The sequence below is a fragment of the Pseudophryne corroboree genome, chromosome 2 (assembly GCF_028390025.1).
Source record: "Pseudophryne corroboree isolate aPseCor3 chromosome 2, aPseCor3.hap2, whole genome shotgun sequence".
Classification (NCBI taxonomy): Eukaryota; Metazoa; Chordata; class Amphibia; order Anura; family Myobatrachidae; genus Pseudophryne; species Pseudophryne corroboree.
In genome coordinates this window covers 182,152,841-182,171,890 of record NC_086445.1, presented here as the reverse complement: position 1 = coordinate 182,171,890, position 19,050 = coordinate 182,152,841, and the positions used below count along the sequence as shown (strand labels likewise).

The 19,050-nt window shown below is 47.2% G+C and overlaps 1 protein-coding gene across 1 annotated transcript in view; it reads right to left on the bottom strand.

Moving 5' to 3' along the window:
- Positions 1–301: 301 nt before the first annotated feature.
- SOAT2 (sterol O-acyltransferase 2) overlaps positions 302–19,050 on the bottom strand; it is a 138,125-nt gene continuing 119,376 nt past the window's right edge. Inside the window, exons 14-15 of the mRNA XM_063952088.1 lie at positions 2,736–2,881; positions 302–983 (exon numbers count right to left, since the gene is read on the bottom strand). Coding sequence (XP_063808158.1) covers positions 933–983; positions 2,736–2,881 — 197 coding nt within the window. The 3' untranslated portion in view covers positions 302–932. The remainder of the gene's footprint in view (positions 984–2,735; positions 2,882–19,050) is intronic.

Here is a 19,050-nt window from a genome sequence, read left to right as displayed (position 1 = left end):
AAGGTATACCCAAGGGCAAGGTCTAAAGGGAAAGATGGTTAAGGAAATTATGTGTAGCTATAATGGCACACATTTATAAAAATAGCAGCAACAGTCATACCTGTCAACTTTCCTGACTGAAAATGGAAATATGCAGATGTATGGCGCTGTATGTTACTGCACATACTGCAGGCAGCCATTTTGAAAAATGAATTACTATTCAGGAGGACGCAACCTATTAACTCCTTGGCATTGAGCGGGATCTCCAAATCATTAGCCGCCTCAATGATGTCACTGGTTTCTAGCAAAATGACAGCCAGCATTCTCAGTAAAAGTCGTTTATCACAAGACATAGCCGTCTCCATTTTGTATAGGTGACATGTACACAATCAGTAAAACATCCTTTCTACATCACAACATTTTATGGCTGAGCAAGTAAAGATGAGTATAGTTCCATTGCAATGTAGCAAAAGACTTAGGGGTCTATTCATGACGCAGTGAAAAGAATGGAGAAGTGAAGCAGTGGAGAAGTTGCCCATGGCAACCAATCAGCTGCTCTGTATAATTTTATAGTATGCAAATTATAAATTGTCCTTAAACGCTGATTGGTTGCTATGGGCAACTTCTTCACTAATTCACTAAAATATTTCCATATATCTTGGTATCGTGTAAAATACCAATCACCAAATTCCAGATGTTCAGAGTTCTGAACATCATTTAGTAGCGAGCTAGTGCATGAACACATGATGTTAGTTTACTTGCACTAATTTGTCATCTGGTATTTTATTTACAGTATATACATATTTATTCATCATAATTTTGGGCTCTCAAATCTGTAAATCGCAGGACAAGGTCTTAAATTAGGAAGCTCCGGTGGCCTTTTCTATCTACTGGCAGTCATCGGGTGGCACATTATACATTAGTTCAGTTTCATGATGTCCGTGGATTATCAATCACAAGCGGCAGGACCATGATCGAGGGGTCATCAGTGCCCAAAACGTTTTCTGTGAACAATAAAATCAGTGAGGAAAATCTAAGCACGTGATGGCTAATTAAATGGATCATACTAGCAACAGGCTTGGACTGGTCATTAAAGATACCAAAAGACAGGCTTAATAAAAGAAAATCTGAGATGGCTTTGCACTCCCACATCATTCCCAAAATATATTATTTGTTTACTATTCTTTTTAAGTATAAAATGTGTGTACAGACATTAGTGCATTAGGGGAACATTTACTAAGCAGTGATAAGAGCGGAGAAGTGAGCCAGTGGAGAAGCTGCCCCATCAACCAATCAGCACTGAAGTAACATCTATAATTTGCATACTATAAAATGATACAGAGCTGCTGATTGGTTGATGGGGCAACTTCTCCACTGGCTCACTTATCCGCTCTTATGACTGTTTAGTAAATGTCCCCCTTAGGCTCTCAGTTTCAGAAGGACACTTAGGGGTATATTTACTAAAGTGCTCGTTTATAGAAGTGGAGATGTTGCCCATAGCAACCAATAAGTTTCTATCTATTATCTTATGGAAGGTGTTCGATAAATCATAAGTAGAATCTGATTGGTTGCTATGGGCAACATCCCCACTTCTATCAACCCGCACTTTAGTAAATATACCCCTTGCAGTTAAAATTCTAGGTGGGCCTGTCTGACACGGACCTTTCTTCATACGGTATGCCTTAGTTATTATGACAATTGTTTAAATTCATAAATTCATGTGCATCAGCTTTTCTCTTCCTCCAGCATAGTATTAAAAGCCTCAGCATGACAGCACCTCTTAATATCTTTAGTAATAGGGTGTGCAGTCCAGCTCCCCACTTTTTCCTCTATATGTGTGCACACTTGAAGGTGAGACACCTTCATGTTGGCATTGGCACCCCTCTCATTCACCCTCAAGTGTTTTCGTTAGCAGAGGTCCTACATTTCAGATCACACATTGATAAGGGCTCTATTTAAAGGTAAGATCTAGATACATTTATATTGGGTGTAGTATGGTATGCTGGCTCCCGGCGACCGGTATGCCGGCGGCCGGGCTCTCGGCGACCAGCATACCGGCGCCGGGAGCCCGACCGCCAGCATACCAACTGCCGGCATACCGACAGTGTGGCGAGCGCAAAGGAGCCTCTTGCGGGCTCACTGCGCTTGCCATGCTGCGGGCCCAGTGTTCTCCCTCCAGGGGGGTCGTGGACCCCCAGGAGGGAGAATATCTGTCGGTATGTTGGGTGTCGGGATTCCGGCGCCGGTATACTGTGCGCCGGAATCCCAGCATTCGGCATACAGAAGACCACCCATTTATATTATGTGATAGTATTAGAGATGTTAGGGACCCATGTGAAATGAAGTCACCTGGTCGTGGTGTGGGTTGATGAGGGTTTATTTAAATGATTTATACTATCGGTGTTTTTAGTGCTAGTAGTGTGCATCAGCTTTTCTCTTCCTCCAGCAATGATCTTACACTGTCAACATCTTTTGCGTGCTATTTTTTATATGGTCTTTAAAACAGTGGCGTTGTGCCTCAAGTGTAATATCAGTGGAACTTTTTTTAACGTTGATTAATTAATTTGGAATATTCAGGAAATCTGGCCTATGCCTATCTCTTAATGCCTGCAGGCGTGGAATCCTGGACTAGAATAATATTTACAGGAATAACCTCCATAAATTAAAATATGTATAAATATAATTTCTTATATACAGTACTGTATACCATATTGAATTATACACACATTGGTTCAATAAACATAGGCCAATAGTACCTCAGTGACTGGGCAGTGGATCTGTGCGTACCACTCCTGACAGTACAAGCACAGCTGGATACCCTGGCCAATGAACAGGAAGGTCCATACTATCACATTCCACACTGGGTTGGTCCATTTATCATCCATGGTGAAATTAAATAAAACTGGAAGACACAGAGCAGTAGAGAGAAAAGAGTTACTCACAGTATAAATCCCTAATCACAAACAAGATATATAAATCAGTAAAAATAAAATATGTGGTTGATTACAATGAACCCAGAAATCATCCATGCCCAGTGGGTATTTTCCAGGCAAAATGATAAACATGATGATCTAAAGCTGCTCGCCCACACGTTATGCAATCATCTATATATTGGTGACATGGTGACATGAACTGGTAAATTGGGCAGATCAGGTCAAGCACACTTTCACATTCCTCCCCTCTCATTGGATTATTTTCCTCCCATGCTATAGTAAAGACTAGATGTGCATCTCTAACACCCCCCCCCCAAACACACACACACACACACACACACACACACACACACACACACACACACACACACACACACACACACACACACACACACACTCCTACTCCCTTCATAACAAAAAAAATATTTTAATAATCTTGTATTGTCATTGAAAGAAATAATAAGATTTTAAACCTACCGGTAAATCTTTTTCTCCTAGTCCGTAGAGGATGCTGGGGACTCCGTAAGGACCATGGGGAATAGACGGGCTCCACAGGAGACATGGGCACTATAAAGAAACTTTAGAATGGGTGTGCACTGGCTCCTCCCTCTATGCCCCTCCTCCAGACCTCAGTTAGAGAAACTGTGCACAGAGGAGACGGACAGTATGAGGAAAGGATTTTGTTAATCCAAGGGCAAGATTCACACCAGCCCACACCATCCACACCGTATAACCTGGAATACACGAACCAGTCAACAGTTAGAAACAGAACAGCATCAGTCAAAGACTGAACAAAACTGTAACATAACCCTTATGCAAGCAATAACTATATACAAGTCTTGCAGAATGTTGTCCGCACTGGGACGGGCACCCAGCATCCTCTACGGACTAGGAGAAAAAGATTTACCGGTAGGTTTAAAATGTTATTTTCTCTTACGTCCTAGAGGATGGGGATTATACCAAAGCTCCAGACCGGGCGGGAGAGTGCGGACGACTCTGCAGCACCAACTGAGCAAACGCAAGGTCCTCATCAGCCAGGGTATCAAACTTATAGAACTTTGCAAAAGTGTTTGAACCCGACCAGGTAGCTGCTCGGCAAAGCTGTAAAGCCGAGACGCCTCGGGCAGCCGCCCAAGAAGAGGCCACCTTCCTAGTGGAATGGGCCTTTACCGAATTTGTTAACGACAATCCTGCCATAGAATGAGCCTGCTGAATCGTGTTACAGATCCAGCGAGCCATAGTCTTCTTCGAAGCAGGAGTGCCAACTTCGTTGGCTGCATACAGGACAAACAGTGCCTCTGTTTCCTAACCCGAGCCGTCCTGGCTACATAGATTTTTAAGGCCCTGACTACATCCAAGGACTTGGAATCCTCCAAGTCACTCGTAGCCACAGGCACCACAATAGGTTGGTTCATATGAAATGAAGAAACCACCTTAGGCAAAAATTGAGGACGAGTCCTCAACTCCGCTCTCTCCACATGGAAGGTCAAATAGGGGCTCTTGTGAGACAAGGCCGCCAATTCGGACACCCGCCTTGCAGATGCCAAGGCCAACAACATAACCACTTTCCAAGTGAGATACTTTAATTCCACGGTTTAAAGAGGCTCAAACCAGTGAGACTTAAGGAACTGTAACACCACGTTAAGGTCCCATGGTGCCACTGGGGGCACAAAAGGAGGCTGGATATGCAGCACTCCCTTCACAAAAGTCTGGACTTCTGGTAGAGAAGCCAATTCCTTCTGAAAGAAAATGGACAGGGCCGAAATCTGTACCTTAATGGAACCCAATTTTGGGCCCAAATTCACTCCAGTCTGTAGGAAGTGGAGAAAACGGCCCAGATGGAATTCTTCCGAAGGAGCATCCTTGGTCTCACACCAAGACACATACTTCCTCCAGATACCGTGATAATGTTTCACTGTCACCTCCTTCCTAGCCCTTATCAGAGTAGGAATGACTTCATCCGGAATGCCCTTTTCAGCTAGGATCCGGCGTTCAACCGCTATGCCGTCAAACGCAAGTAAGTCTTGGAACAGACAGGGCCGCTGTTGTAACAGGTCCTCTCTGAGAGGCAGAGGCCACGGATCTTCTGTGAGCATTTCCTGCAGATCCGGATACCAGGCCCTTCGAGGCCAATCTGGAACAATGAGACTTGCCTGTACTCCTTTTCGTCTTATGATTCTCAATATTTTTGAGATGAGAGGAAGAGGAGGGAACACATAGACCGACTGAAACACCCACGGAGTCACCAGGGCGTCCACTGCTACCGCCTGAGGGTCCCTTGACCTGGCACAATACCTTGGGCGCTTTTTGTTGAGGCGTGACGCCATCATGTCTATTTGAGGCAGTCCCCACTGACTTGCAATTTCTGCAAAGACTTCTTGATGAAGTCCCCACTCTCCTGGATGGAGATCGTGTCTGCTAAGGAAGTCTGCTTCCCAGTTGTCCACTCCCGGAATGAAGACTGCTGTCAGAGTGCTTATATGATTTTCCGCCCAGCAAAGAATTCTGGTGGCTTCCGCCATTGCCACTCTGCTCCTTGTTCCGCCTTGGCGGTTTACATGAGCCACTGCCGTGACGTTGTCTGACTGAATCAGAACCGGTAGGCCGCGAAGAAAATTCTCCGCTTGACGTAGGCCGTTGTATATGGCCCTCAATTCCAGTACGTTGATGTGTAGACAAGCCTCCTGGCATAACCACAGACCCTGGAAGTTTCTTCCCTGTGTGACTGCTCCCCATCCTCGGAGGCTCGCGTCCGTGGTCACCAGAATCCAGTCCTGAATGCCAAACCTGCGACCCTCTAGAAGGTGAGCACTCTGCAGCCACCACAAGAGAGATACCCTGGCCCTGGGGGACAGGCTGATCATCTGATGAATATGTAGATGTGACCCGGACCACTTGTCCAGAAGGTCCCACTGAAAGGTCCTCGCATGGAACCTGCCGAATGGAATGGCCTCGTAAGACGCCACCATCTTTCCCAGAACTTGAGTGCATTGATGGACTGACACTGGTAGATTGAGAATCCAGTCGTGCTGCTGCAACACCCTCAGTGAGAGTGATACGCTGTTCAGCAACTGTTCTCTCGATCTCGCTTTTATTAGGAGACCGTCCAAGTATGGGATAATTGTGACTCCCTGCTTGCGCAGGAGCACCATCATTTCCTCCATTACCTTGGTGAAAATCCTCGGGGCCGTGGAAAGCCCAAACGGCAACGTCTGAAATTGGTAATGACAATCCTGTACAGCAAATCTCAGGAATGCCTGATGAGGAGGATATATGGGGACATGAAGGTATGCATCCTTTATGTCCAGGGACACCATATAATCCCCCCCTTTCCCCCTCCAGGCTGGCGATGACCGCTCTGTGCGATTCCATCTTGAATTTGAACCTTTTCAAGTATAGGTTTAAGGATTTTAAATTCAGAATGGGTCTGACCGAACCGTCCGGTTTCGGGACCACAAACAGGGATGAGTAGTACCCCGTCCCCGGTTGAAGCAGGGGAACTTTGACCACCACATGTTGAAGACACAATTTTTGAATTGCATTTAAAACTACTTCCCTCTCCGGGGAAGAAGCTTGTAGGGCCGATTTGAAAAACCGGCGAGGAGGCACCTCTTCGAATTCCAGCTTGTAACCCTGGGAAACAGTGTCTATTGCCCAGGGATCCACCTGTGATTGAATCCAGACGTGGCTGAAAAGTCAAAGACGTGCCCCCACTGGGGCGGACTCCCTCAGCGGAGCCCCAGCGTCATGCGGTGGATTTTGTAGAAGCCGGGGAGGACTTCTGCTCCTGGGAACTAGCTGTAGTTGGCAGCTTTTTCCCCCTGCCCTTACCTCTGGCAAGAAAGGAAGATCCCCATACTCTCTTGGATTTATGCGACCGAAAGGACTGCATCTGATAATGAGGCGTTTTCTTAGGCTGTGAGGAAACATAAGGCAAAAAAGTTGATTTACCTGCAGTAGCTGTGGAAACCAGGTCCGTGAGACCTTCCCCAACTAAGTCCTCACCCTTGTAAGGCAAAACCTCCATATGCCTCTTCGAGTCGGCATCACTCGTCCATTGTCGGGTCCATAGGGCTCGCCTAGCAGAAATTGCCATAGCTTTGGCTCTGGAACCCAGTAGGCCAACATCTCTCTGAGCATCTCTCATATATAGGACAGCATCCTTAATATGACCCAGGGTCAATAAAATGGTTTCCTTATCCAGCGTATCAATATCAGCAGATAAGGTATCTGTCCAAGCTGCAACAGCGCTACAAACCCAAGCCGACGCTATCGCCGGTCTGAGTAACGTACCAGTATGTGTGTAAATTGACTTCAAGGTAGTTTCCTGCCTGCGATCAGCAGGATCCTTGAGTGTTACTGTATCCTGAGATGGCAGCGCTACCTTCTTGGATAAGCGTGTCAACGCTTTGTCCACCCTTGGGGAGGATTCCCACCGTATCCTGTCCTTAGTCGGGAAAGGATACGCCATAAGAATCCTTTTGGGAATCCGCAGTTTTTTGTCTGGAGTTTCCCAAGCCCTCTCAAACAACTCGTTTAGCTCATGTGAAGGGGGTAAAGTAACCTCAGGCTTCTTTTCTTTAAACATGTGGACCCTCGTGTCAGGTACAGAGGGGTCATCTGTTATATGCAACACGTCTTTTATTGCAATAATCATATAATGAATACTTTTTGCTAACCTTTGCTGCAACTTCGCATCATCGTAGTCGACACTGGATTCAGAATCCGTGTCGGTATCAGTGTCTACTACTTGGGATAGTGGGCGCTTTTGAGACCCAGCCGGTCCTTGCGACATAGTGAAAGTCGGACGACGGAGACACCACACTCATTTGCTCCACCTCCTCCCTAGAAGAGCCTTCCGCTTCAGACATGCCGACACACACGTACCGACACCCCACACACTCAGGGAAATCTCTAATCTGGAGACAGTTCCCCAACAAGGCCCTTTGGAGAGACAGAGAGAGAGTATGCCAGCACACACCCAGCGCCAATGACCCTGGAAAAAAAATCCCAGATATATATAGAGCTTTTTAAGATATATCAACTGCGCCAAATGATGTGCCCCCCCTTCTTTAAAACCCTCTGTCACCGTGTTCAGCAGGGGAGAGTCTGGGGAGCCAGCTTCTCAGCGGTGTGCTGTGGAGAAAATGGCGCTGGTTAGTGCTGAGGGATCAAGCTCCGCCCCCTCAGCGGCGGGCTTCGGTCCCGCTCGATTTCTTTAAAAACTGGCGGGGGTTTTCTATATACAGCCCTCAGAGCCTATATATAATGTCTGGCCAGTCCTAGAGGTTTAAAATCACTGCCCAGGGCGCCCCCCCCTGCGCCCTGCACCCATCAGTGCCTGCCTTGTGTGTTGTGTGTGGGAGCAATGGCGCTGTGCGTTACCGCTGCGCGTTACCTCAGCGAAGATCTGAAGTCTTCTGCCGCCTCTGAAGTCTTCTATCTTTTTATACTCACCCGGCTTCTATCTTCCGGCTCTGTGAGGAGGACGGCGGCGCGGCTACGGACGAACGGCGAGGGGAGACCGGCGTTCCGACTCCCTCTGGAGCTAATGGTGTCCAGTAGCCTAAGAAGCCGAGCCTAGCATTTAAGTAGGTCTGCTTTTCTCTCCTCAGTCCCACGATGCAGGGAGCCTGTTGCCAGCAGGGCTCCCTGAAAATAAAAAACCTAACAAAATTCTTACTTTCAGGGAAACTCAGGAGAGCTCCCTGTAGTGCACCCAGTCTCCTCTGGGCACAGTATCAAACTGAGGTCTGGAGGAGGGGCATAGAGGGAGGAGCCAGTGCACACCCATTCTAAAGTTTCTTTATAGTGCCCATGTCTCCTGTGGAGCCCGTCTATTCCCCATGGTCCTTACGGAGTCCCCAGCATCCTCTAGGACGTAAGAGAAATTCTATAAAATAAAAAGGTATTATTACTTTTGTTATTTATGTATTGGCCCCGTTCATGGTTCATGCCACATAATCAATGTGATGACCAGGATCATTGTTCTTGTCAAAATTGTGTGCATTTTTTCAGATTAGGATTAGGCATTACATGCCTGCACCTAAGGCTGTGTACCCACTGGTGTTCCCACACCAGTAACACTGCATGTCAAAGCAAAGGCATTTGATTATGCAGTTATTTTAGACCTTTGGGATGCCATTAGTGGTCACTCTATTGTTGGTAATGCATTAAAGTAATATTAAATACGCTGAAAGGTGAAGAAAGTTTTCAGAAAACCACAATACTTTCTCACGTGATAAGGCCCCAACAGGGGTACTGACAATTGTGTAGGATGAGAAATATCCCCCTAAGTGATGGTACACGTAGTATTTTTCATTTATTTTTTATGAGGGGCTGTGACACCAACCCCTAGGTAAGGCCACACACCCCATATCTCCCGTCACCCGTATCTTTCTGCAGTCTTGGTAATACATGGATTGGGTATGTTCAGTAGGACTGCTTCTGTTATACAACATGTGAAGACTGACTATAATCCATGTTCTTGTAATCCATGCTCTGATTAATAGCACAGTTTCCATACAAGAACCTCACTGTTTGCAGAATATTTGCTTGATACTAAGAGAAACCAGAGCAGGTATATCTTGAAATACCCTTGGTTAGTTCAAGCAATGATTTCACTTTATATGTGCCTTTTGTTGAGCTGTCCTATAAAGCTCTTATATATATTCATATATTGGGCCCAATATATGAATATAGAGATGGACACAGCTTGGCCCGCTCTAGCACCCGTTGATTGATCCGCAGGTGCGATAATATGCAAATGCTAGTTTCAGCCGTCCCCTTGTGCAGTAGTGTGCGCCAGAGATTGCAAATCCCTGAGATGTCCATTTTCTACACCACTGTACGCAGTAACACAGTGGTTCTAGACAGTCTGCCATCGGCGCACTATCACGTTCACTATCAGCACTTGCACGAACCTATGGCAGGTGCAGTGTCTCCATCTGGCCTCTGTGGAATGGGTAATGTGTCTAAGAACGCAGCTATCTATTATTGCCACACCTGCGACACTCCAATAACACGCCTATATAATTAGTATTTCTTGCGTTAACTACATGCCACCACCTAGGGATGCCCATCTCTGCTACTCCATTAATGATACCAGTGTGCAAAACCACCTTTGTGCATACAGACAGGGTAATGCATGCACCGTAAGGGTTTTTATAATAATTTGAGCAGCATAGTAGCAAATAATTGCTTAACTGCGCCAACATCGGAATTGCGTTCAGTTAGCATCCGCCTCTGAATCAGCCCCATTGTATTCTAAGTGTCAAAGTCAGAAAAATATCACTCCACACATTGCCATATATGCACCTCATGCGAGTGCCTGCTGCACGTGCATGAGCCCTCCCGTGCGTGCGTATACTCACAGTGCGTGCACCCGCAGGCGCACGGTATGCGCATTTACGGTAGAGTTTGTGTGTGTCTAGCGTGCGACTCGATCGTAACATATTTTAGTCATATAATGTATTTCGTAGATTATGGTCCCTTTGATAGAATCTGAAAGTTTAGTTAATGTAGCATGTTCAGGGACAAAGAGATCCCTCTTTGTTTGATACGAAGGGTCAGACAGGGGTTTCACAGTGGTGTTTAGTATCCATCGGAAGAGAATATAATTAGCAATATTCCGGTGTTGGTTTGAAGCGGATTACTCGCTCGTGCGTATAGTTATGGACATAAGAAGTTTATGGACATTTACTATATTTGCACTTTATTACCCATGCGGCGGGAAACCCAGTTTCCCTCCCACCTGAGCAGTTTGGAATAGTCACAGCCCACCTGTATGAACCAACCTATGACCTTTTGTTATAATGCGGAGATGAATTCCTTGGTCCAATGAACAATAAGATTGTAGGGACCATTGTATTGTACTGTGTGTAGTGTATATAAAGACAAGCCGATCTGATCCAGCTCTCTACTCTTCTCAACGGTTCTAATCACTGATAATCGGGAGCTGGATATCCAGAAAGGCGCTTGCGATTGTTTCCCCTTGTGCGTAAGTTCTCTGCAACCATTTTGTCTCTTATTAATGTTGTAAGCCATTCTCTCTCTCCTTCCCCCTTAAATGTAATTGTGTCTTTGTTGTATTTTAACGTGTAGTAACTCGGTTAGGTATTTTATGTTAGTTTGGTAGTGTATAACTTGTATTGTGTATTCTTTTGCGATTGAACGTTCATTCTCTCCCTTAAAGGTGTTAGAACCTTAGACCGGTATTTGAGTGTTTATTATATTGCTAAAGGGTTCTCAGAGCGTCACAGTCGCTCATACAGCTTTTAAACTAACAAGGTTACACTGTGTTGCATTTACACCTTATCACTGCACAAAGGGTTACAGTATAAGTTCATTGTTTATGATATTGTTACAAAGGTTTAACTCTGTGAGCGTCAGCGCCGCTTGGGATCTCCTCGTGGTCTCGAGCGTCCGCTACGCTGATAGCGTATCATTACGTTAGTCAGCAGCCTATAGCGTGCTTGCCTTTACGCTTTACGCCGTGAGCAAACGTGCCGCTCGTGCGTCTCGTCCACGGCTAAGCGTTTGTTACGCTACGTGCGCAGTCTTACGGTATTCCATACGCCAATTGCGTACTGTGTTCTTCAACCTTTTAGAGTGTTTTAAATAGGATAAATATTAGGCTTTATCAATTGGGGACTCGCCCGCTCTTCACATATCTGCACTAGGTAATTTCAGCAGACATTATTGGTCAGCAAAGGGCGGGAGGTAATATTCCTCGTAGTGCTGACCAGATAAGCGTCTGCTTCGCTTAGTAAGGAGTGCTGAAGGAATCCGGAACCGGAAGGTAGGAACAGTACGTTATTGTCTTTTAAAACCTGTTTAGTTTCTGTTTTGCGAACGTACGCATAAGCACACACACCTGTATTTCTTGTTTAGTATTATTTGTTCGTGCCTCATTCTCCTGATTGCCACATACTAGTGATAAAGTGCTGAGACATCTGTTGTTATTTAATAGTTAAAAGATAAAAAGTAATATTTAAGGGAATAATTGTAAAAGACACGCACACAATCTCGCCTGGAAATACAAGGGAGATTTGGGTGGTGGTCCGTGAAGGATTACTGTTAAAGATCATTCACATTGATAAACGTGTAGTGTGTTACTGTGGACGTACTTGGTCTGTGTACACGTGTCCTTACAAGGGCAGGGCGTACGCAGCAAGGGTCGACGCACGGAGCGTATGTTACGCAACGGAGCGTACGGATACACCCACATAATACAAACCGCACAATAGTATTGTTTAGTAGGCGATAAGGAAATAACGCGATAATAACACAGATCTATCTCAAATCCAAAAGTTTAAAGTTAAAAGAAAGAAAAAAAAACCTTCTCTATTGCAATTCTTCTGGGTTAGGCTAATACCGAATGAAAGGAATTCTGTACAGAAATAAGAGTGTTCAAATGTAAGAGTGTGTGTATATATATAAGATTTCTCTTTTAAATTCAATAATTTTTTTATTAGAGTTTTAAATTTTCCAAGAACGTTTCACACAACAAAAAGAAAAACAAAAAACAAAAACATACATACCATTAACACACAAAAACAATTGTACATACCATTACATACATACTCAATATGCACAAAACAACTGCACATATACAGAGCACGTGGTACATCAATTATATATAATACCTCCTATATCGTATAATCTCAGATGGACTATTTTTGAGAGTATCGCATCACAAACATATATTTCGGAAACAGACACCAGTATATCAGAGCAAGCACAGTAGAATACACTAAGTTTCTGCAAGGCCGGCCGCGGGGCAACCACCCCCAAAGTGTACCGGGACAAAGTAAGGAGAAAGGCACATGGCAGGATTTTATGAATCCTTGAAGTATTTAGACTCTATCCATCTGCCCCAAATTGTACACCATTTCCTCTCCACCTTCCTCGCCAGGAACACAAATTTTTCGTGTGCGACAGTTTCGTTGACCAGGGCTATCCAGGCCTTAACTGTCGGGGCCTCACCCGCCAGCCACAACCGGGCTATACAGACTCTGGCCAGAGCGCATAAGTTGATAACATATCTTCTGCTAGGTGGGTCTAGAGCTTCCTCGTCCACTATCAACAGGGTACATAAAGCAGGTGTGCATATGGCGGAGGGGACCCCCGTATCACCTATAATGCGTATGACAGCCATCCAAAAACGAGACACGCCAGGGCACACCCAGAGCAGATGCCAGAAATCAGCACCTGTGGTTCCACACTTAGGGCACTGGGAGCTGTGAGATCCCCCAATATGTGCTAACCTCACCGGGGTCATATATACTCTATGCAGGATATATAGTTGTATTTGTTGGTACCTGGCAGAGGAAGTGGAGATCCGATGGGCTCCCATAGCGGTACTCCATGCATCGTCCGACAACATACCCACTTCCGATTCCCACTTTCCCCGGAGAGCAGTTAGGGGATCCGTATGATGTAGCTGCAGAATACGGCCATATATCTTAGAGACCAAGTGTCCCGAGTCTAACGTCTGCAGCATTAGTTTGACAGGGGAGTCAACAAGGATCGGAGGGCCATCTGGGAACTGGGTAGCCAAAGCGTGTCTCAGCTGAAGGAATCGATAAAAGAACCCCGAGGGGATATTATGTGCCTGTTGAAGTTGTTGAAATGAGGTAAGGGTCCCATCACTATATATCTGTCCCATGGAGTGTACTCCCCAGTTACCCCACACTTCCCTAACCTGAAGTTGACACAACTCCGGCAGCCCGTACGCGTTATCCAGTGGGGTATCAGGATCAATACCCTGGCCCCGCATCACAGAGTGCACCAATTTCCATATCAGGATGGATTGTTTAATCAATGGCAATGTGGACATTTTGACGCTACCACACAAGAGCAGCTGCAATGGGGAGCCCCCAGGGTAGTCATGGTGCAACATCAGTGAGTGCAACGCCAGGGCATCAAGGTCGGTAATCCACTCCCAGACATGCGCCAGCTGCGCAGCATAATAATAAAAGCGGAAGTTGGGGAGGGCCAAACCCCCCATGTCCCTTGACCTGGTCAAAGCATCTAATCGCAGACGTGCCCGCTTACTAGCCCATACTAGGGAGGAAAGTAGCCCATTTATTTGTTTAAAAGTCTTCAGCGGGATATAAACGGGAGATTGTTGGAGAACATACAGAAGTTTGGGCTGGAAGACCATTTTTACCATATTTACCCTCCCTGTGACTGTTAAGGGTAGTTTCCCCCATACCTTCACCCGACCACGGAGATACGTTATTTGTGGAGTGATATTTAGGGAGGAGAACTTTTGAGGATCATTAGATACCCATATGCCCAAGTATTTGAATGAGTCCACCCACCGCAACGGAAGAGCCACCAATGGGAAAGCAGGAACCTCCCCCCGGAGTGGGATAATAAAGGATTTCTCCCAATTAATCAGGAGCCCAGAGTATCGCCCGAACTCAACAATAATTCCCAAGATCCTAGGCATAGACTCAGCATAGCGATCCACGAATAACAGAACATCATCGGCATATAGTGCCACCCTGTCCTCGCGGGCACCCACCCTGAAGCCAGTGATCCCCGCATCCGCCCTTAGGAGGCAGGCAAGGGGCTCAATGGCCATAGCAAATAGAGCAGGGGACAGTGGGCAACCCTGTCGCGTACCCCTAGATAAAGGAAAGGAATGAGACACAAAACCGTTAATTGCCACTCTCGCCAAGGGAGAGGAATACATCAATTGAACATATTTAATGAAGTTTGGACCTATACCGAATCTACGCATAACTTCCCACAAATATGCCCATTCTACGGAATCGAAAGCCTTAGCGGCGTCCAACGAGATGACTATGGAGGTGGTGGGGTCCTTACAGGGGAGTTGTAGATGGGTAAACAGACGTCTAAGGTTAATGGATGTCGACTTATTGGGCATAAATCCCGTCTGATCCGGATGTATAATATGAGATATGACTGTATTTAATCTGCCGGCCAGAACCTTAGCCAATATTTTAATATCAGTGGGTAAAAGGGATATAGGGCGATAGGACTCAACTCTCCTAATATCCTTATCTGGTTTAGGGAGAACTACAATCAAAGCCTCCGCCATAGACGGAGGGAGAGACTCCTGTGCAAAAATTTGGCCGTAAAGCTCTAGAAGGCGAGGGACAAAAAAATCCAGATGGTGCCCGTAGATCTCTGAAGGTATGCCGTCCATGCCGGAGGCCTTACCACTAGGGGAGGCCTTAATAGCAGCCATAATCTCTTCGGGTGAAATAGGCGCTTCCAGTAGATCACAAGCCTCGCTGGACAGGGTGGGGAAGGAAACAGCGTCCAAATAATCATTGAGATGCAATTGAGTGCACTCCAGCTTGGATTCATATAAGCGGCTATAATAGGACACAAATTCAGCCGCCATTTGTGGGGTCTGAGTTAGGGAAATGCCATCAGAATTTAAAATCTCAACCACTACATTAGTAGGTCTGTCACCCCGGGCCAGGGAGGCCAAGTACGCCCCCGGCCTATCCCCCGTAGCGTAAAATTTATGGGAGGAGAAAAGGAGTCTATGCTGAGTCTTCTCCATTAGATAATCCTTCCATTCTCTCTGAGCCGATAACCAGGCTAACTTAGAACTATTCAAGGAGTCCTGCAAGTACTGCAATTCTGCGGCGACACTCTGGGCCTCCAACACCATCTCCCGTTGTTTATAAAAGGACTTCAAGTTAGCTACCCGTTTGATCAAACTCCCTCGCATAAAGGCCTTAAACGTGTCCCATAGAATAGAGATAGCAGTTCCGGCACTATTTAACTCAAAGAATTCCCGCCATGTGGCCACCAGGTCAGAACCATCCCCCATGTGGACAAGCAGAACGGGTTAAATTTCCATACAGTCTGGCCCCTAGAACAATTAAAATCTAAGGTAAGAGTCAAAGGGGAGTGATCCGATATACCCCTAGTTTCATACCTAATATCGCCCACCCGGGGAACCATGTCGCTCGAAAGGAGGGCCAGGTCAATCCTGGAGAACGAAGAATGGGAGTGAGAGAAACAGGAGTATTGTCTAAGAGACGGGTGTCTCAACCTCCAAGGATCAACCAGGCCCAACCCCGACACCACATTGGCAAAAGAGAGATTCCCAGGGCATGCAGTCGACGGAGACCTAGACAGCCTATCCATCGCTGCATCTAGCACATTGTTAAAATCCCCGAGGCAAATAACCGATATCCCGGGGGAAGAGTCCATGAACCCGGCAGCCTTCTTAAGTACTTCAGGGGAATAGGGAGGGGGCACATAAACCGCCAGAAGAAGGACAGGGACGTAAAATAATCTACATTTTAGAAACACATATCTCCCCCACGGATCCGTCTGCACAGATTCCAGCACGAAGGGGACGGTACGCTTAATGAGGACTGAAACTCCACGAGAGGCAGAAGTATACGTGGAATGGTACGCCCATCCCACCCAAGGCCTTTTTAGTGACAGAATCTTATTCCCCACCAAGTGTGTTTCCATAAGGCAGACTACATCAGCGGCACAGGTTTTAATCTGTCGGAGTACCAAGGACCTCTTAACTTTGTCACTGAGACCCCGCACATTCCACGATAACACTTTAGTCCCAGCCATAGTGCATCAAAAGTAGAATAAATGTAGTACCCCGCGGCCAGCCCAATCCACCATGCTTATGCTCAATCACCAGATACCAATACTCAGATAATACAACAATGAACCATGTCCACGTACACCATACCTCTCCACACACAATAGAACCATAACCCAGAACCCTCCCCCACCCCCCTCCCTGTATACCACCCCCAACTTGCAGCATACTTGGATCCCAAAACTAAACACAAGTACCCAAATTCAAATACACAGCTTTCGTAGCACCATTAAGTGGTGCAAGTACACCTTGATCGGGCCAAGAATATAATGACTCTCGGGAGAACAGAGATAGCCTCCAGCCACCAACCCCCCCCCCCCCTATCCAGATAGGAGGGGAAATCACAGACATCCCACCCCCCTGGGTCTGTGCATAACTAATACAAAACAGCATACCTGCGTAGACAAGAGCCAACATAGCGAACTGTGGGTGTAACCCCCCACCCCCACCCCCCAGAGACAACGGGGGATAACAGAAATTACAAAGCCTACCTGAAGCATCGATATAAACAAACGAGTGGTCACTCGACCTGTCGTACCTGTGATAACAGAGTAATGTGACTAGGATACTGAAGTATAGAGGACAATGACCCCAGTTCAACACTCCCGCAGCCTATTACCACATATTAATTAACACGCATGTACTACCCACATAAATAATAACAAGAGGAGCACATAAGGAGAGAAAAAGAAAAGGAAGGACATAACTAAGGCAATCATGGTAGAACTAGCATTAAAGTTAGGTCGGAGACTCAGGGATCTGCGAGAGCACGTCTTGCCGGAAATCGTCTATCCAGCCACGTCGTGGCCTCACGGGGAGTCGTGAAAAACTTCGTTTCTCCATCAGCCACTACTTGTAACTTAGAGGGGAAGAGCATGGCATACGGCAAGTCAAGTTCACGGAGCCTCCTCTTAACAGATATGAACTGAGCCCTGTCCTTTTGTACATCCACGGCAAAGTCTGGGAAGACTGATATGGGCGATCCATTCCATTTCAAGGGGCCCTTAGTACGGGCCAGCCTTAGGACTGTGTCGCGGTCTCGGAAATGGAGGAACTTAGCAATAAAGGTGCGAGGTGGAGCCCCTGGAGGCAGCGGACGCATCGGAACTCTATGGGCCCGTTCCACGGTAAAGTAAGGTGAGAATTCCTCAGTCCCAAAAGCATCACGGAGCCATTTCACAAGAAATTCTTCAGGAGTTGAGCCCTCCTCCTTTTCCGGCAAGCCAACAAAACGGACGTTATTGCGCCGCAAGCGCCCCTCCATATCCGTCAGTTTTTTGCGCACCTCGGTCATTTGAGATTCCAAAACATCAGTGCGCCGACCCAGCGGGCCGACGGAGTCTTCGACATTAGATATACGGGTCTCAGCTTCGCCCACTCGCTCCCTCACCCGCTGAAGGTCCTGATGTATAATGGAGAGATCAGACTGCACTTGTCCAATCTTGTCCGCCAGACGCGTCTCGCTGGCATTCACCGCATCTAGTACTCTCTGCAGGGTAGCATCGGGATGGTCCGAGGAGGCGGAACTATATGCAGGAGATGGTGGTGCAGATTCAGATCCAGCATTTTCACCCCCCCGACGCTGATTGCCAGGATTTCGGACAAATTTATCCATTGCGCCCGCCGCCGCGTTACTTTGGCGGCCGCGCACCATTTTAGACAACACGGTGTCGTTCTGCTCAGCCGAGCAAATATATCAAAGCAAATATAAGTAAGCAAGAGGGGGGCGTCCACACCAACACCCTATAGAAAGGTTAGCGGGTTCAGGGCAGAGTATGAATATGTATAGTTAAACAGCAGGGCCAGGGACTCCGGATATATTGTGCATCCGCCTGATGGAGCAGAGTGCCAGTTATTCCCCCTTAATCAGAGCCGTGCAGTGAGGATACACAGGCCCTCGTACTAATCTCCAGGCAGGGTGAGTTCAGGAGCAGCTAGCCAGAGGTGTGCAGCGGGGGGAGAGGGGGGAAGGGCACACGCGACCCAACAGATTTCCAGCCAGCCCAGATATGCCCCTACAGAGCCAAGTGTCCCTGATGGCTGCAGCTGGCAGGGAGAGATCGCAGGAGGTACACTTCCGGTCCTCCGGGCCCGCGGCAGCGGAGGGTGGCAATCCGGACAGCCTCAGCTATGGCTCTTGTCCCCCAGCAGGTGTACAGGGCGGCAGTCGAGCTCTCCCCCCTCCTCTCCACAGATGCGCGGGCGGCGGTACGGAGCCGGAGCCGAACTTCCGGTCCCCCGAGCGGCACTAATCTGCGGCGGTGCAGAGCGCCCCAGGCGCCGCAGACTCCTCCAAGATCCCGGTAGCGGGCACTCCGGGTGGCAGGTAGATGTCCCTCACCTCTCCTCACGAAGAGACGAGCAGCGGCGGAGAGCGGGAGCCGAACTTCCGGTCCGGGGTCAGCGCGAGGCAGCCGCTCCAACGCCGAGCAGGGCCCGCCGGTTAGATAGGGCTGCAGAAGTTAGGGGAACACAGGCATCCAGCCCAAATTTACTCCGGAGGGGCAGAGGGCATTC